This window comes from Stegostoma tigrinum, chromosome 25 (genome assembly GCF_030684315.1).
Source record: "Stegostoma tigrinum isolate sSteTig4 chromosome 25, sSteTig4.hap1, whole genome shotgun sequence".
Lineage (NCBI taxonomy): Eukaryota > Metazoa > Chordata > Chondrichthyes > Orectolobiformes > Stegostomatidae > Stegostoma > Stegostoma tigrinum.
Window position 1 is genome coordinate 16,810,140 of NC_081378.1, and position 27,938 is coordinate 16,838,077.

Below are 27,938 nucleotides of genomic sequence, written 5' to 3' on the forward strand. Positions count from 1 at the left end.
CGTGCTTCCCATTAGCTCGTTGAACATGCCGATCACAGCGCGTAACAATAGGCGGGTATTCGGCCAGCAGGTTGGCGGCTGCTTTTCACCTGTTTCCCCAGCACAGCGTGACCTCGTTCAGGTAGGCCACTGAGAAGAGGAAGTTACATTTGGGGGAAATTTCAAGTCAGGAATGGGAAGGAGAGAATTTCAACGAGAGGGGTAGAAATTTGAATAGAACTAGGATTAGGAAGAGTGTGGTAAACATGGGGGAAATGGTGGAAGAGGAAATTAAGGTAAGAATCTGAAGGGGTTAGAGTAAAATAACCGAGAAAGGTTTCCAAATTCCACCAGTATGAAGGTGATCGTTTTACACAATGAGAGAGTGCCAAAAACAAAAATCTCTGTCAGAACTGAAACGTACACAAAAGCAATTTCAGCCGAACTGACCCATTTGGAAATTGATATAATTGTATATCCGGTCCAGTGTTACACTCTGTTAATGATGCTGGCGGTGTAAAATTTGGATTGCGCCTGATCTTTTTGTTGAAGGGTGGAGCTTTCTTTCCAATGAGCCAACTTAATAATTACTCCTGTGAATTTCAGAAATATACATTGATCATGGTTTAGAGATGGTGCTGTTGTAACTCCAACCCCTCAAAATGTTGCGGCTACGTGCTTATGTGTATACACGATGGTCAGAAGGTTGGTGATAATATTTTATGATAAATTGAATGGATCCCTAATTGAGCTCTTGGTATTTGCTGTACCTGTTAAGGGCTCAAATCCTTAAGTGCAATGTAAGCTGGTTGATAAATCGATTTCCCAGCTTTTTCCTGGAGATTTCATCGTGTAACCTCCTGCCTTCAAATACCAGCTCAAACTAAAGTTCCCCTTCTCCACTATTTTCACAATTAGTCAACAACATTAGACACTATGTTTGAAAGCTGTTCCGATTTTACTCCCAGTGGCTTGTAAAACTGTCCAGGCGATTAATCTTTCTTTCTAGGTGATTAGCAATACATCTGATGAACAGTTTCTAAACATTTGGTGGTTGGAAGGAGACAAAGCTGACATTTTTGGATCCAAATTAGTTGAAGGTAAACTCGTTTGGTAATGAAACACTTGAATCAAGTCACACCTTTTAATCCTTAAATCAGAGAGGATTGCAGTACTCCAGGTCACTCACCTGTTGCCCAACCAACTGGATTTTTAATGAACCTGTTCAGTCATGTATTACATGCTTCTGGAGTATGAGACACACAGGCTTCCTGACTCAGAAGTGGTGACATTACTACTTCACCACAAGCACCCCTCTGAACCTTGTCTGTTAGTGTCAAGCTGTCACTGGGAGCAAGCCAATAGCCTAACGTGGGCAATCTGCCTAAAAGAAGAAAAATCCAAAGTGCCATGTGTCCTCTTAATCTGTAGTTTTAATTGGTCAAATTTAAGCACATCATCTGAAGGATCACTTGAGGTTCTATTAGGCTCACTCCCACCTCCCAGACATTGCGGATACAATACATCAAAGGACATTATAGGAAAGAAATCAATTCAGAGCTGAGCATTCAGTGATATAGAAATTGAACATGAAGAAATGCTGTGAATTATTTGCTTTGTAGTCCCACTGCAAATGATACTATTTATGCATTGGTTTTGGACAATACAGTTGAGTATAAATTTATAAATAGTACTCACCATGGGCATTCTCCTAAAATACCGTGATGTTGTATATGACCCCCTACTGGGAAAGCCCCGAGAGTATCCCATTGGAAATAATCCCCTTAAAAATCCTTTGTATCAACAACTTCTGTGTGACATGTGACAAAACATCATTTGGCTCGCTACTCTCAGAAGCTGGATGTTATGAAGTTTGACAACACTAATGGCAGAAACAGAGATAAAAGACAGGACAGAGTGAGAGACATTGAGACAGACAGGAAGAAACTGAATGCAACATTTAGACTGGAGGGAGTAAGAAATAAGAGAGGCTTCTGAGATAGAAAATCAGGATGAAATAGAGAGAGAGCCAGCATTTGTTGCCATTCTAGTTGCCCTTCAGATGGACAGAATGATAACTATGGTCTCAAAAATGCATCCATGGCCATTGACAATCTCATTAAGCAAATGAAGAAGTCTCACTAATCTTCTTAAATCAGAACCAAAGAGGAGGCACAGAATTGTGAACCGGGCTGGGGCTACAGTAGTCACAAGGCTCACTTGTTCTCCTTTCTAGTGAGATATGACTGTTCTTGACTCCACAACATTGCCATGATGGCTCTGCCTTGAGAGGAGCTTTAGTGACATGAGGAACATTGAGCAAATGTTGATTTGCACTGTCCTATTTCATAGCAAAGCGCAAGCAATGAATCCAGTCACTTAGTCCAAATATGTTATGTCAGCTCTTGAAAAGTTCTTACCTATTCACCCTGACCCCCTAATCAGTTTAAAACACTTGCACCAATTTTAACTCTGTAAATCTGTTTCTCAAACTGTTAAATACAACAGTATTGAAAAGGTGGGTCCCACAGGTGGCATCCTCGCCTTTAGTAACCTGTCACAATTTTCCTGGGAATTCTTTCCTCTCATTCTAATGGTGGTGTTAGTGAAAAAAATACATCATTTGATTCATATTTCTCCTTCAGTTCTTATCTCAGTGGCCTTGTTTGCGAACCTCTCCATTGATTTGCTGTGCTCTCCAAATCTTCATTCTAGATCAAAGGAAAATGGCTAAAAATTACAGAATGACAAACTGGGCTTCAACACTCTGCTGAAAATAACTGCTGATTATTTCATAGTCTTAAACAGAGGCTGAGTGCAGCTAGAATAACCTAGTTCAACCCCATTCCCATGGACTGATTTAGGAAAAGGCAAAAATCAGGCTTCAATATATTAAGTCTACACAATATCTTCCTGAAAGATTGATGGAATCTTGCTACAACACATTTTGTCTCTTCAGCTTGTGTCACAGAAAGGGACGAGAGAAGTGATGTTGCAGAAGTATTATCACCTCGCAAACCATACTGACTTAACAGGAAATAGGAACAGGAGCAGGCCATTCAACCTGATTATAACTGACCCTCTGTTCCAACGACATACTGTTGTTCTCTCTCCATAATCCTTGACATCACTAGCCTCTAGAAATAATAACTTTCAAACTATATTTAATGGCATGCCCTTCTCAGCTTCCTGCAGTGGAGAAGCCCATAGGTTGACCGTTGTCTGAATGCAGAAATTTCTCATCTCAGTCTGAAAAGGCCACGCATCCAGAAACTGTTTTTTGGACTCTCCAGCTGGAAACATTATCCTTGCATCTGTGTGTCTAGCTCTGTCAGAATTTCAAACATATCAATGAGATCCTCTCTTATTCTTCTAAATTCCAGTGAATACAAATCCAATTAACACAAACTTTCCTCATACAACAAACCTGCTATCCCATGGAAACAAAATGTGAAGCTGGATGAACACAGCAGGCCAAGCAGCATCTCAGGAGCACAAAAGCTGACGTTAGGCCCGAAACATCAGCTTTTGTGCTCCTGAGATGCTGCTTGGCCTGCTGTGTTCATCCAGCTCCACACTTTGTTATCTTGGATTCTCCAGCATCTGCAGTTCCCATTATCACTGCTATCCCATGGATCAGTCTGGTGAACTTTGCTGCACTCCCTTTACAGAAAGTAACTTTTTAAAAATTCATTGCTGGGTATACAGCATTTATTGTACTCCCTAGTTGGCCTTGATAAGGTGGTTATGAACTGCTTTCTTAAATCGCTGCAGTCCATGTGCTGTAGGTTGACCCACAAAGCCGAGGGAGAGAATTCATGGGTGAGGAGACAAAAAACTACACACAATACTCCAGTTGTCTCACAGCTCCTATACAGTTGCAGTAAGAGTTACTTGCTCCTGTGTTCAAACCCTCTTGCAATGAAGGCCAACACACTGTTTGCCTTCTTAACACTTGCTCTCAGTGACTTGTGTACAAGGAAACCTAGATCATTTTGTACATCAACATTTCCCAGTCTATGACCATTTAAATAAGTGAATTTCTGTTTTTCCCATTGAAATGGACAACTTCACACTTATCCATGTTACACACTTCACACTCAGCTACCACGCAATTGTCCACTCAACTTGTCTAAATTGCCTTAACTTCTTTACACCTCTCAATCCCACCTAGTTTTGTCATCAACATACTTGGAAATATTATAATTGCTTCCTTCATTCAAACCATTAATGTATATTGTGAATAGCTAGGGCCCAAGCATTAATCCACCGAGATACCCCCACTTGTCACTGCTTTCAATTCTGAAAAAGATGTATTTATTTTTACGTTTTCTGTTTGCTAATCAATTTCCAATCCATACCAATATATTACCACCAGTTCCACATGCTATGATTTGCACATTAACCTCCTAAGTGGGACAAAAGCTCTCTCAAAATTCAAATACATCACATCCATTGGTTCGCCCACGTATACTCAACTAGTTATGTCCTCAAAAGAAAATCCAGTATGCTTGTTAAACACAATTTCCCTTTCACCTTGTTATCACATCCTTGAAAATAGACTGCAGCATTTTCTCTGCTACTGATGTTAGGCTAACTGGTCTGGTTTTCTTCCTCCCTCCTTTTTTAAAGTGGAGTTACATTTACCACTCTCAAATCTGCCAAGACTGATCCAGAATCTACAGAATTTTGGAACCATTGTATCCACTGTTTCCATGACCACCTCCTTTAGTACCCTGGATGTTGATTATCAAGCCCTAGCTATTTATCAGCTTTCAGTCCCATTAATTTCTCCAGCAATTTTTAAAAAAAAACTCTTACTAAACTCCTTCAATCCTTCTTTCCAAATAGACCCTTGTTTCCAGTGCAGTTCTAGAAAGTTGTTTGTGAATACTTCTGTGAAGACAGAACTCAAGTAGTTGCTCAATTGCTCTGCCATTTCTCATTACTTGGACATATATCATTATGTCTTCATTGACGTTGTTTCAATGTCTTGGAATTCCCTATCTAAACACCCTGTCAAAGCATATTTACCAGACAGCTTGTAGGGGATTAAGGAGAATCACTTACCTTTTCAGGCAATTATAGATGGGCCTTGCCAAGATTTTTTTTTAGGATGTGGACAAAGTTAATCTGTATTTGATCATGCTGGTTAACAGAGGAAAGTTGGTTAGGGTGCTGGGAGAGTACTTTTTCAAAAAGGCTGAGAGATCTAACGTCCACCTAAAACATCAGAGCATGCAAATTAAAGCTCGATTTAGTATTTCATCTAATAGCCAATCCTTCTAATAATATGGAACATTGAAATGCCAACCTAGAATGTATGTTAAAGTCCTGGAGCAGGTTCTAAATCTGTAACCTGCTGTCTCGGACATGAGCTGACTGCAGCTGAACAGGAGCAGGCGTAGATTAAAAAAAAGTTAATAAATTGTCTTTAAGATTGTGAGACGTTTACCTGATCACTGACATTACTCTCATTTTTGCTGCCTGAGGCATTCTTCTCAGTTCGATGGAAATTGGAAACTTGAGATAGGTGGTTCACATTTTCTCAATTAACAGTCACAACACCATTGGCCGCTGAAGTCTAGATTTGCAAAATGAACTTCAGGTTGGTGAGGATCGATACTAACTGCAACTGATAAAGGGAATGGAATTGTGGGGTGTGCAAATTGCCAAAATGGAACCAAAATATCATAAATTCTAAGTTGGAATGATTGTTTTTTGTACTGCCTGCTTACCTTTTAGGCATTTGTCCAAATTTGATGCAAGTACACAATCTATTTTTGACCAATCATAATTTTTTCCCAGTAAACTATTCCCATTCCAGTTCATATACTACAAGTGGATGTATGAATGATTTCCTGACCAATCTCCCCATCTGTCCCTGCGAACGTTAGCACATCCAAAGCTCTATTGCCCATATACAATAACAAAATACTGCAGATGCTGGAAATCTGAAACGAGAACAGAAAATATTGGAAATACACTGCAGGTCAGGCACCAACTGTGGAGAGAAAAACCTGTGTTAATATTTCCAACTGAGACAACTTTTCATCTGCACTGTTTTTATTTTCTGTTGTAAGGTCATCAGGACCTGAAATGTAAACCGTAGATCTCATATATGCTGCCTGACCTATGGAGTATAGCCAGCAGTTTTTGTCTTTATTAATCATGTCTTCATATGAGCTTAACTATAATCCTACCTTGCATCATTTTGTTCAACCATTTCTGTCAGGCTTATCAACCTACATTATAGCCTCATTATCCCCGATTTCTGAAATCCTGCCCAGTGGTACAACTTGCAACAATCTTTCATGAGCTTTTAACAATCAGCCTTAGTATATCCACCTTTGGCTCAGACTTTTTTTGATCAACAATGCTTCTTTGAAGCATTACAGACATTTTTACTGTGTTAAAAGCACTACATAAATATATGTCATTGTTGGTGTACCTCTGAATTATCTCCCTTCTGTAGGCAGGAGCTCAGTCACCTCTGTTGTACTTTGTTCATTTGTGATATGACTCTTATGACAGTACATTGCTGGCAACAGATTAATCACCATGTTCTCCCAACCATAAAATACAATCACCAGACAAAAAGGTGAATTGGTTTTATGTGCTTCTGCATGTGATGAATAGATAGCCTTTCCTAATCAGGAGCCCATAAGGACCTTGCTGATAGAATCTTCCAAACTGGCACAGAAGAGACCAATGGGCCCAAGCGTAAGCTCAAATACACAAAAGGCAATGATTTCTGTGTTAGGCATTTTTCATACAAACTTGTATTTTTCAAAATGATGATTAAATATTTTGCGCAGTCCAAAAATATATTGGGGGAAAAGTTATCTGAACCTTCTGATGAATCCTCAGCTCTGTACTGTGAAGTTAATAATGAACAAAAGGGAACATCATCTCTGTGCTGTATTTTCATTCTCTCTCTTTTCTTACAATCAGGAGTGACTCATTCTGGAAACAGCACATTATTTCACCAATTTATCCATTCCCAAAGATCAATTGTCAAGAATTATGTCCTGGTTCAAGTCTCACCTACTCCAGGGGAGTGTAATAACATCTCTGAACAGGTTGATTAGAGAAGAGAACAACAACAAAGATTAGAGAGAGCCAGAGAAGGAAAAGGTAAAATAAAGGAAGAAGTACAGATCTCAAGGCTGTCATGGCACAATGGTAGCATCCTTACTGCTGGGCCAGGAGGCCTGGGCTCCAGTCCCATCCGCTCCGAGGTATGCCATAACAATTCTGAACAGGCTGATTAGCAAATATCTCTAACTATGTGTTCTGTTGCCAAAACACTTCCTGATTGATACTGGACTCATACAGTGAATGGTTTGGTCAAACAAATCTGCAATGGATCTGGATCTTGACATAAACCAAATGGGCATTGCACACGCTCCAGGCTATGAGACCTAAAACAGCGGACAGGAGAGCTGTCAGTGGTAAAGTGAGGGCAGCCTGTATTTTAGTAGGGTGTGTCAGGAGTGTATCTTAGTAGCATTGTCTGCAGGGTTCTGAGGACCCAGAGGGAATGTTCAGAGGACATGGATTTGAGAGAAACGTAATTATGCAATTTGCATGCTTGCACGTCCATTTGTTTCACCAGACTCTGGTCTGCAGGCCATCCTGCAGCACCATGTGGTTTCCAGAATTGGTATTCAGCTTAGCCCCCTTCTGCCAAGTTGGCCAAATCTTGGCTGCATTGCCTGACTCTGACTGATGCCTACCGGACTGTCACTGATCATCAGAAGCTTGGATGGATTTTGAAGGGTACAGTTTTGATGTTTTTCACTCTCATTTGAACTTCAGAGTATATTAGGGCATTTAAGGCAGGTAGCCATTTTGCAAGAATTGGTAATGAGGTTCCCATCTTATCACGATTAAAGAATCTCAGCAAATTAAAAAGATTCTCAGCTTGAATTTTCTTCTGTATGGCAAGGATTACACTAGTTCTGTAAACTAATCTGCTTGTTCCCATTTCTAATTCTCTCAGCAGATGCATATCACTTCATCTTTACAACCTTTTCCTATTTGTCTCCCGACAGCTCTGATTTGTTTGGACTCTGGTCTGGAACATACATAAACCCCTCATATCCCAGTATTGACAGCAATGCTTCCACCACACAGGTCCTATCCTCTTGAATCCATTCCTAATCCTAACCTTTACCCTGTCCCAGTAGCACTGTCCTTTCTAAAGAAAATTCCAGAGGACAATGAGCTTGATTGGGTAGTGTCCCTGATACAGAGGTTGCATGTAGTTAGTGGAATAAGACAGCCCAAAAGCCCAGAATATTCTATTTTTCTGGTTTAGAAGGTGCTATCAAAGGAGCTTTACTGAGTTAATACAAGTGGAATTCTAGATAGTATGCACTGTTGCCACACATACATCTTCTGTGGATGGAATGATTATTTAAGGTGGTGAACTGGGTGCCAATCATGTGGGATGCTTTGTCCTAGACGGTGTTGAGCTTCTGGGAGTGTTTCTGGTACAGCACACATCCATATTGATACAGATTCATCTAGTTAAGCTAATTGTTTTTCACTCATGAAAACCTGTAAGTCTTTTACTAATCACTTGATTTGTTTATTGCCAATTGTTAAATTCAAACTTAAGTGTCAGCTTGGAAGATACACCCTTGAAAGAAAGTTTTTTCAGGGCTGTTGGGAAAGAGAAGGGCTGTGGGACAATTTAGAAGGGTTAGTATAGATAAAATGGGTCAAATGGCCAGCACTAGTGCTGTATGACTTCAGAATTGTAGAGAAAAGCCATTAAATCCATAAAACTTCTCCCAGTAAACGGTATTAGATTCACCTCTCAACCTTCAACTGTTAAAAGCAATCTTTAAAACAGGGTATTTTCAAAACATGATATTATCATAGAATCCTGACAGTGCAGATAGAGGTCATTCAGCCCATCAGTTCTGCACCAAAGAACATCCCACCCAGAACCAGCCCCTACCACATGTATCATGGCTTAACCTGCACATCTCTGGACTATGGGAGAAAACCCATGAAAGAATGTGCAAACTCTACACAGACAGTCACCCAAGGTTGGAATCAAACCCAGATCAGTGCAACTGTGAGGTAGCACTACTAACCATTGTGCCACTGTGCTGCCCACAGTACACAGGTAATATTGATAATGAGCAATTTTAAATAGAACAGTTGCAAAACTTGGTATATATGTAGTCTCACTTTGCCTTTCCATTTGTATTCACAGTAAGGTTTGCCAGAAATCTTTTGTTGAAGATGTTGTTCCTTTACTAAATGCTTGGAATGCAGAATTGTTCTTTAAAGGGGAAATGAGTTATACAGCACTTAAACTCTCGGAAATGCCTCCAGGCATTATGGTCTTGTGCTAACCATAAATGGGAATTATTTAGGATTATACAAACATGATCCTCAAGTTCCCATTTTGCTTGTATATACTGTGGCTGCCAGCCCTGAAAGCTGTCCTAAATGCTAACCCAAATATGAAGAGTATCCTGTGTCAGTATCTGGCTCTTTGACAAAAATTCAGGCCAGGGCTAGTGTACAAAATGTACTTCTTAGCCTTCATCCAGTTTTAATTCTTCTCCCCTTCAGAAGCCATTCTCTATTTGGGGTACTGTTCCACAAGTATTAGTCAACCTCCAATACATCAGTAATTTAAGACAAGAGTCTACTCAATGTGCACCATCATGGCATTACTCTACAGGGAGCATCACAGTGTTTGTCTGCATGTCATCAAGAAAGAATCAAACCAACATTCCTAAGTTCAATAATATAGACTCTTACCACCTCCTGAGCTCAAAGCAGTAGGAATCAAACAGAGGAACATTTAAACAGAAGGAGGCCATTCAACCCTGCAAGCAATTCTGCCATTCAATCATGGTTGATCTGTAACTTTACTTCATTTACCAGACTGGTCCTATACCCCTTAAAATCTGTTTTACAGTTTCCAGTTCAGAGAGTCAGATAGCATAGAAAAGGCCCTTTGGCCCACATCTATACCGAGCAACTAATTTACCTAATCCCATTTACCAGCACTTGGTCCACGGCCTACAACGTGCTGGCATTTTAAGTACTCAACCAGATGCTTCTTAAATGTTGCGAAAGCACCTGTGTCTACCACCTTCTCAAGCAGCACATTCTAGATTTCTACCACTCTCGGGTGGAAAAAAAAATTTCTCAGCTGTAAACCACCTATTCCTCACCTTAAACTATGCCCTTTGGTCTTAGACATGTCTGCCATGGGAATAAATTATCACAATCTACTGTCTCCGTGACTCCCTTGTTAGCTCCACACTGCCCTCCAACCCCACCACACCCGGCACCTTCCCCTGCAACCGCAGGAAATGCTACACTTGTCCCCACACCTCCTCCCTCACCCCCATCCCAGGCCCCAAGATGACATTCCACATTAAGCAGAGGTTCACCTGCACATCTGCCAATGTGGTATACTGCATCCACTGTACCCGGTGCGGCTTCCTCTACATTGGGGAAACCAAGCGGAGGCTTGGGGACCGCTTTGCAGAACACCTCCGCTCAGTCCGCAACAAACAACTGCACCTCCCAGTCGCAAACCATTTCCACTCCCCCTCCCATTCTCTAGATGACATGTCCATCATGGGCCTCCTGCAGTGCCACAATGATGCCACCCGAAGGTTGCAGGAACAGCAACTCATATTCCGCCTGGGAACCCTGCAGCCATATGGTATCAATGTGGACTTCACCAGTTTCAAAATCTCTTCTCCTACTGCATCCCTAAACCAGCCCAGTTCGTCCCCTCCCCCCACTGCACCACACAACCAGCCCAGCTCTTCCCCCCCACCCACTGCATCCCAAAACCAGTCCAACCTGTCTCTGCCTCCCTAACCGGTTCTTCCTCTCACCCATCCCTTCCTCCCACCCCAAGCCGCACCCCCAGCTACCTACTAACCTCATCCCACCTCCTTGGCCTGTCCGTCTTCCCTGGACTGACCTATCCCCTCCCTACCTACACTCTCTCCACCTATCTTCTTTACTCTCCATCTTCGGTCTGCCTCCCCCTCTCTCCCTATTTATTCCAGTTCCCTCTCCCCATCCCCCTCTCTGATGAAGGGTCTAGGCCCGAAACGTCAGCTTTTGTGCTCCTGAGATGCTGCTTGGCCTGCTGTGTTCATCCAGCCTCACATTTTATTATCTTGGAATTCTCCAGCATCTGCAGTTCCCATTATCTCTGGGGTTAGTGTAGTTTGGTTTTGTTGGTTGGCATAGACATTGTGGACCAGAGGGCCTGTTTCAACGATGCATGATTCTGTGACACATTTGTTTTGTTCCGATGGTTACTTTTTGTGTCACTGTAGAATCTTTTATGGTCCCTTTTTTGATTTTTTTTGATAGTTTACACACATTCTATTTTCCCTTTCTTTAGTTGCTTCTTGATCCCCCTTTGCTGAATTCTAAAATCATCTTCAATTTTATTGCTACTTTAGAAGTTATTTCTTTTAATCTTATACAATCAACTTCCTATCATAGCCACACTTGACTAACATCTTTGAGTTTTTATTCCATGAAGGAATAAATAAATTGCTGTTAACTATAATAATGCTTTAAAGACTATCCATGGCTATTGTACCATCATACCTGTCATTATTCCAAAGCTCTTCCACTTCTCATTTACTGCTGAGTCACCCAAGGTACCACAGACTTTGGTCTTGACACAACTTCCCTGGAGAACCACTACCTCACCGGTATCCACCATGCAAAACTTACTGGCAAGCTAGATCAAAAAGATGTCTGCACTACAAGCTGGTTCCATTAGACAATGTGGCAGTCACTCATTGCCTCTTTGACTGTATGCTCCTCAACTATAATGTGACCAAAACATGCTTTCCATGCAGTTCTCTGCCTGTAGATGTACCCCGGTGACTGCACAAGTTCTGAAATGCTGAGCTCAAATTTGTGTGGTTTGCAACACTTTCTAAAAATGAGACATGATGCATCTGTTACTTCCCAGTTGCTGTACGTTCCACTCAGCTTAGGTGACCTGTCATACCGTATATTAAACATCTGTTACAATTTCAATAAGTAGAATAGCATATCAGTTTCTTCACCTGTCCCAAAATAAGAGTCAATTACTGCAGGGCGAAACAGGAGCACCTCTTCCTTCTCATCACCAAAACATTACCCAAATCAGGATTCAGTGAAGTTCAAAGAAGCACCGAAGAGGCCTTTTATGAAGCTTCATAGAAGAAAACGGCTTAAGTCAAGCTCGGAAAACTAGATTTAACCAGTCACTTCATTAACTAGCTGCGATAATGGGAACTGCAGATGCTGGAGAATCCAAAGATAATAAAATGTGAGGCTGGATGAACATAGCAGGCCTAGCAGCATCTCAGGAGCACAAAAGCTGACGTTTTGGGCCTAGACCCTTCATCAGACAGGGATCTGATGAAGGGTCTAGGCCCGAAACGTCAGCTTTTGTGCTCCTGAGATGCTGCTGGGCCTGCTGTGTTCATCCAGCCTCACATTTTATTATCATTAACTAGCTGCACCTGCTTTCAGCTTGTATACTTTTGTTTTGAGGCTGTAATAACAATAATTAATTTAACCAGTGAATTTTAGTTAACTGATAAATTAAGGAAAAGCTAGACTTTAGTTCAGAGTTAATCCATAAAACCCACATTCTCACCTGCTCTTAGAGCTGACCAAACCAGTTAAATTTTTAAAATAAATTCAACAGAAGAAGGTCCTAATAATCCCTGGGAGGTTTAAGGATCATCTTAGCTTCAGTGTTGAGATGTACTAACACATGCCTTCGCTGCTAGAGTACATGGGGAAGGCAAGAGATGACAAGCAAACTCAACTGGAACAATACCCAAGTCATTTACTTAAAACAAAATTAGTGATAACAAATAAATTTATAAAACATCTTTCATAACCCTTTCATAATATCTTAAAGTGCTTCTCAGCCAAATAATCACTTTAAAAGTGCAATCATTATAGGAAATGAAGAGAAAAACATTAGTAAAAAGGTTTTTTTGCATACCTTTGTAACTATTATAGATGGTTTCAAAATATTATTGATGTTTCCAAACAAAAGGATATTTTCCATCACAGCTCAGGAGCTTCATAATGAGCTAAAACATGAATTCTATCGGTACCATAAGTTCAGAGACAAGTAGAGATACAAATATGGTTAAATACAACAATTTAAAGGTGTTCCAAGGTGACAATGACTTAACCTTCAAATTAGTGGAAGGTATCAAGAAGCTGAAGTCAATAAACAGTTTGATTTGGACATTACCCTGCAGGCTGTAAGTACGGACACAGTAGATCAAATTGGGTGGTTTTGAGAATATATATTGTTGCACTAAAATCAAGATTAGAGAAAACAAAAAATCACCTAAAATGGGTTTGAGATCAACTGATATTTAATTCAAGGTTTGCCTGCATCTGTTGAGAAAGGAAGTTGAAGGCTGAACAGATATGAAGGACACTTGGAGACAGCAAGAACTGCAATTGCTGGAGTCAGAGATAAGTGTGGAGCTGGTGGAACACTGCAGGCCAGGCAGCATCAGAGGAACAGGAAATGTGATATTTTGGGTTGGGACCCTTCTTCAGAGATGACACTTTTTTGCTTTTAAATTGCTGAAGGAGATCTCTAAAGGAAATTGACATTTTCAAATGCAGGGATTTTGACACAATGTGAGACAGAGATCCTTGATGGTCCAATCAGATGTGGACTCTGGATGGCATAAATTTGAAGGACTGAATGGCCTTTACTCATCCAATATTTTTGTTGTGTACTCTGTCAAATGGAAAGGTGATGTAGACAGTCAAATGGAACTTCTGAAACCAAGTGATAAGTTTAGATTAACAGATCTGATCCTATTTGAAAACAGACTTTGACTGAACCAAAATATTCAAGTAGTGGATGTGTGAACTAAGCCAGGCAAAATGGCTACTGCATTCAGAAGTTCAAAAATCAAGAGACTCAACTGAAACATTAGGGAGCCCAATTCATAGAAAGATAGATCCTCCAATCATGGAGAAGCCTGGACAAGCCTGTGTTCAATCAGTATTAATGAAACAAATAAAGGAATTGATAGAAATTATTTCAGGAGGTAACTGATACATTTCGCAAAGATAAAATTACAGAATATGGTGAAATTAATCAAACAGTACATTGACATTTGAGCTCAATACATTTTTCATGTTCTTGAAAAAGTGTTGGCATTTTAAAGTGACACAATCATCAAGCAATTTTTGTTGAAAAATTTCCTTTCATTTACAGATAGATGACAGAATGCTGTCACTCACTTTATCAAATGCTTCACCCTCTCAAAGCAATAAGTTGATCATCTAAATAAAGACACTGCCCCAGTAACAATAGTAGGCCTTTGTATGCAAAACTGAGTGGTCCTGACTAGTGTGTCCATCAAGCCACGCAGTTTATCTTTGTGGGACCACTGATACCGAATCTGTCCTGCAAAGCACAATATAAAATGGACATGGCCTAGAAGGCAAACAGTCTATCCTTTTGCATATCTCAAGAATTCAGAGTTTGACATCACAAATAAGTACATATTACATTAACAAAGCATGTTATATAACAGAATTTACTTTATGAATGCTAAGCAGTTATATTTTCAGTGCATGTCATGTATAAAAGAAGGTATGAGAGTTCTTTGTGCTTTGAATTTGCGCCAGGTGACTTGCTGGTCAGTACCGACCTCCCATCCAGTTTTTCTGAATAATCTGGCCTAAACAGCAGCTCGAGAGAGAGAAAACCTAGCAGCTTCAAACTTTTTTTGATTCCATTTGCAAGACATAAAACAAGAGAGGGAGATGCCTGCCTCCATTAAACGGAGGGAAGGGGTTTCCACTGTCACTTCTTCAGCTTCTTGCTCATTTGGTCAATTGCTTCTTTGATCCTGTGCAAAGACAAAGTGAATACAATGCAGCTCATGTACCAAGAGAAAAGACTGAAAAGATATCTAAAAGTAGTATTTATTCTGCAGAAAATGCTGGACTTGCTTAGCAAATCAGGCAGCATCTGTGGAAGAGAGACTCAGAGTTAATGCTTCAGATTGATGACCTTTCAGAGTTCTGATAGAAGATTATTGAACTGGAATATTTTCTCAGTTTCTCTCTCCACAGACGCTACCTTAGCTGTTATTCCAGTACTTCCTGCTTTTATTTCAGATTCCTGTTATTTTGCTTTTGGTTTATTCTGTTATCCAGTGTACCAATGAAGTCCAGATAGGATGAACAACTACTCCAAATCAGCACAGAGACTCTGACAAGAGATTTATTGAGCCTCCAATTTTCAAAAAGCTTTATTAGATTCAACTTGACAAAGTGTCGAGCTTTTTTTAACGCCGAAAAATTAAATCCTTCCCAACACTTTTAATTTGTTGTGCAAGTCCTATATCACGTATTGTAATGACATCTGGTAATACATTACCTACAATTAATCCACTGTTTGGATTTGCAATTTGGCCAGCCAGAATCAACAAATAAAAATGTGTTGACTCTGGGAACAATTGGCCATGTTCAAGTTTCGCTGCTTGATGGCCCAGCTTGCTGTTGGTTTAGACTGAAATTTGATAGCCTGTTTCCCAGTTTCTGGGTGAATAAATAATTTTGTAATAACTGAGAATAACAGATTTTCATTTGAGAGGTATTATTGTCATCGTTTTGAATAATCTGCACTTAGTCCATGTCATGATTACACCTTCTCAGCATTTATACAATTGAATTTACTTCATTTATTTTAGGTAAAGCGCTTTAGGACAATTTAATTGCATAAAACTTACACTGAATATATTGCACAGCAACAGGCATTTCACTAATCTATATGCAAATCTGAGATAAATATAGACAATACTGCAGTAGCTGGTAAGGTGGCATCTGTGGAGACAGAATCAGGTCAACAATCCTTCATCGGAACTCTGAAAGGTCATTAATGTGAAGGGTTAGCTCTGAATCTCTCATCACAGATATTTATAATTTATACGAGTTCCCTTTCATTTCTCATGAAAACAAGTTGCCTCATTTCTTTCTTTCAGCATTGTCTTTAGTTCCCTTTTGCTTTCATGCGTACATACAGTTTGTTTTTGAAAGCATCTAAGCTATTTGCCTCAACCACAGTTGTGTTAATAAAATTCACATTCTAATCACTGACTGAAGAAGTTTCTAATTTTGCTGTTGGACTTATGCCTGGATGAGTGCAAATCTAACAACACTCAAGAAGCTTGACACGATCCAGTACAAAGCAGTCCACTTGATTGGCACCACATCCATGAACATTCACCCCTTCCACCATAGACGCTCAGTCTCAGCAGTGTGTACCATCCACAAGATGCACTACAGCAATACTCCATGGCTCCGAAGACATTATCTTTCAAACATATAACAGCTACCATCCAGAAGGGAAAGGGTAGAGGTACACGAGAACATCACCACCCGCAAGTTCCCCTCTAAGTTGAAATCATCCAGACTTTGAAATATATAGCCATTCCTTCAGTGTTGCTTGGAAACCACGCATGTCCCGCAAGGTATTATGGGTCTACTAACAGCAAGTGGACTGCAGTGGTTCAAGAATGCAGCTCACTACTATCTTTTCAATGGCTGAGGGCTGACCTTAAACTAGACCTAAAACCTTAGAGTCCAAAACTAGAGGGCATAGGTTTGAAGTGAGAGGGGAAAGATTAAAAAAGGACCTGAGGGGGATCTTTTCCATGCAGAGGGTGCTACGTGTATGGAATGAACTGCCAGAGGAAATGATGGAGACAGGTAAAATTATAACATTTAAAGGCATCCTACATGAGTATATGAGAAGGATAGGTTTAGAGGGATATGGGCTGAATGCTGGCAAATGGGACTTGGTCAGATTGGAAACAAAGACAGAAGTTGCTGGATAAGCTCAGCAGGTCTGGCAGCATCAGTGAAGAGAAATCAGAGTTAACGTTTTGGGCCGAATGAGCCTTCCTCACACCTGGTCTGAAATTTTAACGGATTTCTCTTCACAGATGCTGCCAGAACGATTGGGCTTTTCCAGCAACTTCTGTTTTGTTTCTGATTTACAACATCCTCAGTTCTTAGTTTTTACTTGGTCAGATTGGGATGTCTGGTTAGCTTGGATGAGTTGGACTGAAGGATCTATTTCCGTGCTGTATGACTCTATGCAGCTTTGGATAGTGACACACAATGGCTCAGCCAGCAATGCCTATATTCCTCTAGTGAATTTTTTAAAATCCCTAAAAACATATTTCTGTGTTTTGACATTTTTAACTGTTTTGCTGATCTACAATGCAGCTTTTAATCATTTATTCACCTTTATCCATAGATCCCTTTGCTTTTCTACATCTTTGTTTTGTATTTTATGATTTGTAAATTATTTTGTTTTTTTTGAACCGAAGTATTACCATATTTACGTTCAAGTTTATTTGCCACTAACAGTCCACTATGTTTTCAACCCTTCTTGTATTATGTTGCATTGTTTCTCAATATTTCATAACATCAAATCTTTTGCTAAACATTAGTTTAATGTCTAAGTATACAATTGTTGAATAATACTGTACCGTGTCAGTGGGACCCGTTCTTCACACAAATTGACAAAGGCACTCAGCTGGTGACGAGCATACTCATACTGCCAGAACAGAACCACAAATGAACAATTATAAATGGTTTAAAGTTTTGGCAAAGATCTGTAGCTCAGGTTGTGGTGGAGGTTGTTGACTTGCTTGCTTCGCGAATAAAAACAAGCCAGCTCAGCGAGCACGTCAACAACCTCAATTATACATGGTGTCAACATCAGTTACAATAATGAGATTCTCTAAAATGATGGAAGTAATTGAGTACAAAAACAGAAATTGCTGCAGAAACATGGCAGGACTTGCAGCACCTTTGGGAAGAAAGCAGAGTTAATGTTTCGAATCTGCTGATTCTTCAGCAGAACTGTTAACAGTTAGGAAAAAGTGGTATTTATGCTGAAGCTGAAGTTGGGAAGCCAAGAGATGAGGTCTCGGAGTACATCTCATTTTCTGCTTGAAAACCCTGCAGCCTCTAGGACTGAATGTCGAGTTCAATGCATTTAGTGCCGGATTCTATCCTTCCATGTTTTCTTTTACTCACCCCACACCTGATCCTGTTATGACATGGGCTGCTTTTAGCAGTCACCCATTCTCATGTACTCCTGGGCCCATTATCACATTTATATGGGTTGCATTCAGTATAGGTCACCCATTTTCTCCTATTCTCAGTTCTTACTATCACTTATCTTTTCTTCTGCCTTAGTTTGCCATCCATGATTTTGTGGTTAACCTACCCCTTTCATATTTCTCTCTCTGGGCTCTAACCCAACCTATACTTTACCCCAATTTCAACAGAAGCATCAATCCCATTTTTTCCTAGCAGCTATCAGTTCTGATGAACAGCCACCAGACTGAAAATGTTAACTTTGCTTTCTTCCCACAGGGAGACCTGCTGAGTTTCTCCAGCAATTTCTGTTTTTGTTTCTAACATCTGTTGTTTTTTGTTTTACTTTAATGATTTATGTAAATGGTAAACTTTGTACTTTTTTTGCTAACTATTTACATCCACAAATCTCATCCCCATCCCTTGTAAACCAAAAAAAATTTCCAAACCAAATTGGAACAACAAACATAGACACTAGCAGGCAAACAGGAGGGAAACCAGAAGGCCGTTTATAGGATTTCTTAGAGTTCTGTATCTTTCATGGACAACATCAATGATTTAGACTTAATTGTGATGGAATGACTAAGAAGTTTGCATGATACAAATTTTAGCCCTGATAGTGATGCTGTTGTCTGTAGGGAGATATCAGTGAATTGATCATTTGGGAAGACGTGATAAATTTAAATCAATCTTGAGAAGAATGAAGTAATACATTTGAAAACAGCAAACAAGACACAAGTGGAACAGAACAGGTAGATAATTTGGTTAAGGCGGCATACAAATGGCTTGCATTTTGCCTTTGCTGATAAAGGGATGGTCATGCATGAATGGTATAAAACACAACGCAAATGATGTGAAACTCAGTACATGCCAGAATATTCTACATGTAATGCCATACTTTAAGCTAACTGATCTCAGAGGGTTAGAGAGAGAATGAATGAATTTGGGTGCACTGTTCTACTCTTGGTCCTGTGACCGTGATTTAAAAATGAATGTTGAATGAGTAAAAGGTCAGTAATGCTATGGTGTTGTATATAGTTATTAAGAGAATACAATGAACCACTTTATGCCTCCAGTAGGTAAGTGCTATACTGATCAATAGAAGCCATGGATGACTGGAGAGACAAGCAACAAAATAGACTAAAAGGAAAAACGTGCAAAAAGCACACATCCCAACAACTGGGAAAAACAAAAGGAACAAAAGGCGACAAAATAGTAAGTAAAGAGCTACAAGAAGAATTTTCAACATATTCAAAATCTAAACATTTTAATATTGCAATGAATCACAATGATAAAGAGATAGCAGACTGTTTAATAATTACTTTGTGTCAGTGGTTACAGTGCAAGAATTAGTCAACCTGCCAAAGTAACTTAGTGTGTAAGGGACAGGGATTCACCAAAATTGACATAAAGAAAAACGTAATGAAGAAAATAATGGCACTAAATTGTAACAAATCCTGAAAGCCAAATGGCTTGTCTCCCAGGATTGATGGTTAGAACAGATGAAGGGTCAACAATGTGAAACATTAATCCTGTTTTTCTGTCTCCTCAGATAGTTCCCTGTTGCGTTTTTTCCAGCACCTAGCAATATATTGCTTTGAATAATCTGTCAAAGTCCTACTGATTCAAGAGACACCCCTTTATTAGACTGGAAGCTGTACGTGATACACCAGAGACATAAACAGTCCAGATAAACAATTCATTAAAATATCAACAGCAGAAAGTAATCAAGTAGGCTAGGCTACTCATCTTACTGTGTCGAGGGATGAAATATGAAAAGACGACACCATATTTCAGCTATACAAAGACCTGGTTTGAACATACTGGCAGTACTGTAAGCAGTTCTGGGTACCATAGCTTATAAAGATACAACAGCCTTGGAAGAAATGGAATTTAGATTTACCAGAATGATTCTAAAATGGTAGATTAAGAGTAGCACATGCTCAAAGAACAAAACAGCACAGAAACAGACCAGACCATTTAGCCTGCCAAGCCTGCACCAACACATTTTGCCCTTCCATACTAAAACTGTCTTCATTTACAGGATCCATATCCCTCTACTCCATTGCTATCCATGTATTCATCCAGGTGCTTCTTGAATACTGCTATTATGTCTGCTTCCACCACCTCCTTTGGTAGCGCGTTCCAGGCACTCACCACTCTTAGTGGAAAAAATTTGCCTCGTGCATCTGCTTTAAACCCCGTCTACGCCACCTAATCTTGAACCTCTGTCTCTAGTGATTGATGCCTCCATACAGGGGAAAAAGCCTCATACTTTCTACTCTATCCATGCCATTCACAATCTGAAGCAGTGCAAGATAGTGGATATAGACACATCCCTCCCTCATGAGCTCAATGCTTTCTATGTTCGGTTTGAGCAGAATGCCAGCGACACAGTCATGCCAGTCCCAACAGCCACGGACATGCCTGTTCCCTCTGTCATTGCTTCAGATGTTATCAGTCTCCTGGGAATCAACCCAAGGAAAGCGATGGGCCTGGATGGTGTCCCTAGCTGAGGACTCGGATCCTTTGTTGACTAAATGGCAGAGGTATTCAACAACATCTTCAACCTGTCCCTCCTACAAACCAAAGTCCTCACCTACTTCAAGAAGAACACTATCATCCCTATCCCTAAGAAAGTACGTGCAATATGCCTTAATGACTACTGTCCAGTGGCTTGGACTTCAATAATCATGAACAAAAACTGAAGTTGCTGGAAGCTCAACAGATCTGGCAGCATCTCAGAAGAAAAAATATCAGAGTTAACACTTCGGGTCCAGTGACTGAGCTTCCAGCAACTTCTGTTTTTGTTCCTGATTTGCAGCATCTGCAGGTCTTTTGGTTTTTATTCAATAACCATGAAGTGCTTTGACAGGCCAGTCATGCCCACATCAACTCCAGTATCCCAGCCGACCTCAATCCCCTACAGTTTACCTACCGATGTAAGAGGTCCACAGAGGAAGCCATATCCCTAGCCCTGCATTCATCCCTGGAATATCTGGACATCGAAGATATCTAGGTCATTCTTGTCGACTACAGCTCTGCCTTTAACAGCAATATCCCCTCCAGACCGATCTCAAAACTGCGTGACCTTGTCTCGGTTCCACTCTCTGCAACTGGATCCTCAGACTGCAAGTCAGTGAGTATAGGTAAGTGCACCTCCTCCGCAATAACACTCAACACTGGAGCCCCCCCCAAGAATGCATCCCTACTGTACTTCCTGTACACCTACGATGGTGTTGCGAAATTCTGAACAAACACCATCTACAAGTTCGCTGATGACACCACAATAGTGGGACAGATTTCTAACAACTATGAGTCAACCTAAAGAAGGGAGATGGAGAGCTTGATAATGTAGTGCATTGAAAACAATGTGTCTCTTAACGTTGGCAAAACTAAAGAACTGACACAAGGTGTAGAGCTGGATAAACACAGCAGGCCAAGCAGCATCAGAGGAGCAGGAAGGCTGGCGTTTCAGACCTAGAACCCACAGACGGTCCTGCTCCTCTGATGCTGCTTGGCCTGCTGTGTTTATCCAGCTCCACACCTTGTTATCTCAGATTCTCCAGCATCTGCAGTTCCTAATATCTCTAAAGAACTGATAATTGACTTCAGAAAAAAAGGAGGAGAGTATGCCCCCATCTACATAATGGAACTGAGGGTGAGAGGATGAAGATCAAGGTCCTCAGAGTGACGATAACTGACAACCTGTCCTGGACTTCCCACGTAAATGCCACAGTCAAGAAGGCACAACAACACCTCTTCTTCCTCAGGCGGCTCAGGAAATTTGGCGAGTCAACAACGTCCCTCACCAAATTCTACAGATGCACCACTGAAACATACTGTCCAGGTGTGTAATGGCCTGGAATGACAGCTGCTCTGCGCAGGACCGTAAGAAACTATAGAAGTGGTGTGCACAGCCCAGAAGCCAATCTTCCATCTAAGGACTCCAATTACAGAGCTCACTGCTGTGGAAAGGTTGCCAAAATCAAAGCCCCATTGCATCTAGTTATGACCTCCTACAACTCTTCTGTCAGGCAGAAAATCAAGAAGCCTGAACACACACGTGAGCAGGTTTAGAAACAGCTTTTTCCTGGCTGTTATCAGACTGATGAATGGGCTCTCTAGCCTCGAATAACGCTGATCTTGCCTAGCACACACCTTGTGCGATCTAACCTGAATGCCTCTGTCTAGGTTTTTTTGATCTGTACCTCCTTTGCTTACTATAATCTGCCTCCACTGCTCATGAACAAAGCTTTTCACTATATTTCTGTATATATAACAATAAATAAAATCAATCAATCATCTTATAAACTTCTTTCAACTTGTTTCGCCCCTCAACCTCCTTCATTCAAGTGAAAAGAACCAGTCTATCCAAACTTTCTTCATAGCTAAAATTCCCCATGTCAGGCAACATCCTGGTAAACCTTTTCTGTACCTTCTCCAAAGCATGCTCATCTTTCTGGTAGTGTGGTGACCAGAACTGTACACAATATCTCAACTGTGATCTAAATAAAGCTGTATAAAGCAGCACGGTGGCTCAGTAGTTAGCATTGCCTCACAGCACTTGGGACCCAGGCTCAATTCCACCTTCAGGTGATCGTCTGTGGGGAGCTTGCACATTCTCCCCATGTGGGATTCCTCCAGGTGCTCTGGTTTCCTCCCACCGTCCAAAGGTGTGTAGACTAGGTGGTTTGGCCATGCTAAGTTGCCTGTAGTATTCAGTGTGGTGAAGATTAGGTGGGTTATAGGGGGATGCTCCGAGGGTCAGTATCGACTTATTGGGCTGAAGGACCTGTTTCCACACTGTAGGGATTCTATGACCCATGAAAATAACTTGTCCATCCTTATACTCAATGCCCCTTCCAATGAAGGTAAGCACGCTACAGGCCTTTTCTTCTTTAACTACATTATCTGCCTGCCCTACCCCCAGTGATCTGCAGACCTGTACGCCCAGAGCCCTTGGTACATCAATACGCTTAAGGGTTCTGCCATTCACTATATAATTTCCACAATGCATCACCTCTCATTTGTCTGGATTAAACTTCATCTGCCATTTTTCTGTTCGTGCCTCCAACTGATTTATATCCTGCTGTTTCGTCTGACAATCGTCCTCACTATCCACAATTCCACCAATCTTTGTAACATCTGCAAACTTACTAATTAGTCCAACCATTGTTTTCCTCCAATAAAAACTGAAAGAACTGCGGATGCTGTAAATCAGGAAAACAAAAACAACTAAAAAAAAGTTGCTGGAAAAGCTCAGCAGGTCTGCCAGCATCTGTGAAAGAAAAAAAAGAGTTAATGTTCCTCAGTTCCAAAACATTAACTCTGTTTTTTCTGCACGTTTCCTCCAAATCATTTATGTAGATCATAAACAGCAGAGGCCCAGCACTGATTCTTATGGAACACCACGACTCACAACCCTCTATTCCAAACAGCATCCTTCCACTGCTACCTTCTGTCTTCTATCACTAAGCCATATGCTGCTGTATCCTCTGACAATCCACCTCACTATCCACAACCCTGCCAATCTTTATATTGTCTGCAAACTTACTAATTTGACCAGCTGTGTTTTCCTCCAAATCATTTATGCAGATCATGAACAACAGAGGGTCCAGCACCGATCCCTGTGGAACATCATTAGTCACAGCCCTCCATTCCAAAAAGGATCATTCCACCACTACCCTTTATCTCCTAAGGCTAAGCCAGTTCTGTATCCATCTTGCCAACTCACCCTGCTGCCATGTGACTTCACCTTTTGTACCAGCCTGTTATGGGGGACCTTGTCAAAGGCTTTACTGAAGTCCATGTAGACAATATCCACTGCTTTTCCCTCATCAATCACCTCTGTCACCTCCTCAAAAAGCTCAATCAAGTTAGTAAGGCATGACCTTCCCTGCACAAAATCATGCTGTCTATTGCGAATAAGTTCATTTCTTTTTCCACGCAAAAAGATCTTGTCCCTGAGAATTTGCTTCCAATAATTTCCCTACCACCGGCATAAAGCTCACAAGCCTGTAATTTCCTGAATTTTTCTTGCTACTCTTCCTAAACAATGGGAAAACATTGGCTGGTCTCGAGTCCTGTGGAACCTCACCTGTGGCCAAAGAGGATAATAGGATGCCATAAATGCTCCAGCAATTCATTCTCCTGTCTCCCTCAAAATTCTGGAACCAATCCTATCGAGACCCAGGGACTCATCTACCTTCCTACTTTTTAAGTTGCAAAACACCACCTCCTTTTTAATGGCAACTTAACGCTCCTGAGATTTGGGCTTATTTCTAGATTTGCTGTTAGATTTCTTACAGTTTTAAAAGAAATGTTTGCAGAGATATGGACCAAGCCCAGGCAGCTGGCACTAGTTTAGTTTGGGATTATGGCTGACATGGAATGATTGGACCAAAGGGTCTGTTTCCGTGCAGCGTGACTCTACAATACCTGAACTCCCAGGATTAAATTGAAAGGACAGATTACTGAAGTAGGGTTGCAAGACCTGCAATTCAGAAATTTCTCCATAAAACAAAAGGGGAGCAGATGGTTAGATGAGGCGAAATTATTTTCACCTATGAAGGAACATAGGACCAGAGAGGAAGCTCAAAAAGAGTTAGGGCCAACCTTTACATGTGTGAAATTAATATGTCTACAGTCAGAGGATATGAAACTGACAAATAATGTGTCACTTGTTGATTTTAAATACATTAAGGTATATGAAGCAATGGCGGACAAATAGAGTTAGGAGACAGATCAGTCAAGATCCTACTAAACAACTGAACAGACATGAGAGGCTGCCTCCTATTTGCAGGTTGTATTCCTGCTGCTCAGTCACTAAATTGCAGTGTCACAATGTACCTCCTGCTTGTGCCAGTCAAAGCACTGAACTCGGAAATATTCCACTGCAGCGTAATAGTTTTCCCTCTCCGTGAGGTGCTGTTTAGTTGCGAGAATACGTTCAGCCTGTTCCTCAGAGTCTGTAGCCAGTTTAACGATCTGCTGCACTGTCTGCTGGATCAGCTCCCTTGTCTGTAATGTAATGAATTTGTTAGATACATCCCAACTACCTCGGAAGGGATTGACTGTGACTGAGGTTCTACAATTTCTCTCTCCTCTCATGGCAACCATGTAAAAATCTGCTGGCTCAAGGGTTGTCTGGTGTTAGCGTTTCCATACTGCAGAGTGACTCAGTGTCAACCACCCACAGCCAGACAGCAAGCCCCCATTTCTACCACTACCAATAGACGTTCAGTCCATCACTGAACGATAACATTCAGTCACTTGTTGAAAAGAGAGGAATAACATGTACTGGATGGGGAAGGTCCAATTTGTCCAGTTACCTCAAGAAGCTTGTCCAGGTCGTTCTGCAGCGTTGCCATCTCCTTGGGGTCCTTGGCAGCTTTGATCCGATTCTGAAGGATAGCAACAGGTACATCGCACTGTGCCACAGCCTCCATTCTGACACTTGGCACACTGGACATCCACCAGAACCTGTGGGACAAACTATCATCAGATGGCCTTCAACTTCCACATGATATAAGGCTCCGAGAGGAACGCACAATGAGTCTCAACAAATACCCACGCTGCTTTCAAACACAGTATGTGTGACAATCAAGCATTAATTTAAATTTCTTTGGCAATCTTCAGCAACGCTCCATAACTGTAAAGCCTTCAACTTTGCTTTTTTTCCTCTGGTAACAGCCAGTTCCTAAAGTGTCGGAATATTTGTTTCAAAAATTTGAGGTCCCCATCTGTCCTACAGTCAGAATTCAATGTTTAGTGCAGAGATACTGATCAGAACTGGGTCAAAGAAGAACAGCCGAGGTTAAATTGTGATCTTTTGTCATTTTCAATGTCCTTAATAGAGTTTTGTTGTCATGTTTGGTATCTTTAATTTTAAAAAAAACAGGCTGTGAATATGTTGAATATAGCTTGGAACCAAGCCTCGACACTAGCTCCCACACTGTGTACACAGCTTAGCAAGAACATTAATCATGCTTAAAGGAAGTTGTGTGTTTAAACCACCTCCCTCAACCTCAGGATAGCTCAAACTGCTTTAGAGCTAATGAAGTAATTTTTGAAGTGTAGTTTTTGTTGTGGGAAACATTAGCCAACGTGCATCCAGATAATCAAGAGCAAGTTGTTTTGGTGATGTTGATTTAGGGATAAATATTAATGGACACATAAGAGGCCACTGCAAGGCTGGAAAACATCACTCTCAAACAGATAGAAATGCACAGATGTTGAATTCTGACTGTAGGACAGATGGGGACCTCAGATTTTTGAAACAAAATATTCCAATACTTTAGGAACTGGCTGTTACCAGAGGGAAAAAAGCAAAGTTGAAGGCTTTACAGTTATGGAGCATAGCTGAAGATTGCCAAAGAAATTTAAATTAATGCTTGATTGTCACATAGTCTGTCAATGTGGCAGATATCTCTTATGTTTAAACACAGGAAATAGCAAGGTCTTTTGTCACTTCATAATGTTTCTACCTCTAAAGGGAGAATTCAACCAACGATCTCTCTGAGGAAGGGTCACTGAACCCAAAACATTAACTGATTTCTCTCCACAGATGCTGTGACCTGTTGAGCTTTTCCAGCAGTTTCTCTTTTTGTTGTCCATGATCCCTTTATCTGTATCAAAAACTGGGCATCCACTACTTCATCATATTTTGTCATCACTAAGATTTCAGTCTAGTGTTACTGAGATTCTGTGATATGGAAACATAGCTACTCAATGAGGTCTGTCGCATTTGAAATCTACTGATCATTGGCAGCATCAACATGAGTAAATCAGAAATTAAGTTTAATACTCAGTAAAATATTTCAACAGTCTGATTGTTTAGTTAGCACCTTTGAACTCATACATTGCTCCTTGAGGTTAACTTCAATACATAGATTTCCTTTAGGGGAGAGTTGAGAACAGAACGGCATAACCTTACAGTTAGAGGCCACTCACTTAAGGCAGAGATGAGGAGGAATTTCTTCACTCTGGGAACAGCGAATCTGTGGAATTATTTATCAGAGTGAGCCGAGGCGGTATCATTCCGTATATTAAAGCTGTGATACGCAGGTTTTTAATCCATGATTTCTTTACTGATTTATGGGGTAATGGTAGGAAAATGGAGTTGAGGATTATCAGATAAACTACGTTCTCGCTGAATGACGGAGCAGACTCGACGGGCCGAATGGCCTGCTTAACCTTAGGGACTGTCTTTCACTAACAGCAGGGAACGCCAAATCAAGCAGTAATTTTCAAACTGGGAGACTGATGAAAATTCTGTAAACTGAAGGTAATCGGGCAATTTCAATTTGCGGAGTTAAATCGCAGCTCAGCCATTAAGCGACGGCAATCGGGGAGGGGGGGGAGGACAAGCCTCCCTGTTCCCATCTTGTGCAGCAGTATTCCAAACCCCACCCTCAGCAAATCCCCGTACATGACGATCACCTGAAACTCCTTCCTCCGCTATACCCCTTGACAAATGATCTGTTTTCAACTTCTGAAATTTTGCAAACTCACACGACCGAAGGAAAGTCGCAAACTTTGATGAAACTCGCTCGGCACCACCTTCCCGGCACAACGCTATGACAACCCAGCAACCTCCGAAACCCACAATGCACCACGCACGGGGCGGGGCCTCCATTACTTTGTGTCGAGCCGCTTCAAAAATTAATAAAATGTGAGGCTGGATGAACACAGCAGGCCAAGCAGCATCTCAGGAGCACAAAAGCTGATGTTTCGGGCCTAGACCCTTCATCAGAGAGGGGGATGGGGGGAGGGAA

At 41.0% G+C, this 27,938-nt stretch overlaps 1 protein-coding gene and 1 long non-coding RNA gene across 3 annotated transcripts; one reads left to right on the top strand and one right to left on the bottom strand.

The window, feature by feature from the left end:
* The first annotated feature begins 54 nt into the window (after positions 1–54).
* Positions 55–21,580, top strand: LOC125463281 (uncharacterized). Its single transcript, XR_007249801.2, has 3 exons — positions 55–121; positions 19,236–19,374; positions 19,712–21,580. It is a non-coding gene; the product is annotated as an uncharacterized LOC125463281 (long non-coding RNA).
* On the bottom strand, positions 12,832–27,791 carry LOC125463280 (legumain-like). Of its 2 annotated transcripts, none has more exons than XM_048554355.2 (5): positions 27,604–27,778; positions 25,494–25,644; positions 25,012–25,182; positions 17,544–17,611; positions 12,832–14,891 (listed from the first exon to the last, which is right to left on the bottom strand). In XM_048554355.2, exons 2-5 carry the CDS (start codon positions 25,632–25,634, stop codon positions 14,846–14,848), a joined length of 426 nt encoding a protein of 141 aa, XP_048410312.2. In that variant the 5' UTR covers positions 25,635–25,644; positions 27,604–27,778; the 3' UTR covers positions 12,832–14,845. The 2 variants fall into 2 exon arrangements, with proteins under 2 accessions (XP_048410312.2, XP_048410311.2); XM_048554354.2 differs by having other exon boundaries at positions 12,833–14,891; positions 27,676–27,791.
* Positions 27,792–27,938: the final 147 nt, after the last annotated feature.

Bases quoted from the DNA above. Each gene is read 5' to 3' on its own strand.
- LOC125463280 (XM_048554355.2), bottom strand. From the start codon at position 25,634: ATGTCCAGTGTGCCAAGTGTCAGAATGGAGGCTGTGGCACAGTGCGAT. The intron at 25,183-25,493 runs GTAACTGGACAA...ATTACATTACAG, and splicing joins ACCTGGACAAGCTTCTTGAG to ACAAGGGAGCTGATCCAGCA. The intron at 14,892-17,543 runs GTACAGTATTAT...GTCTTTGCACAG, and splicing joins GAACGGGTCCCACTGACACG to GATCAAAGAAGCAATTGACC.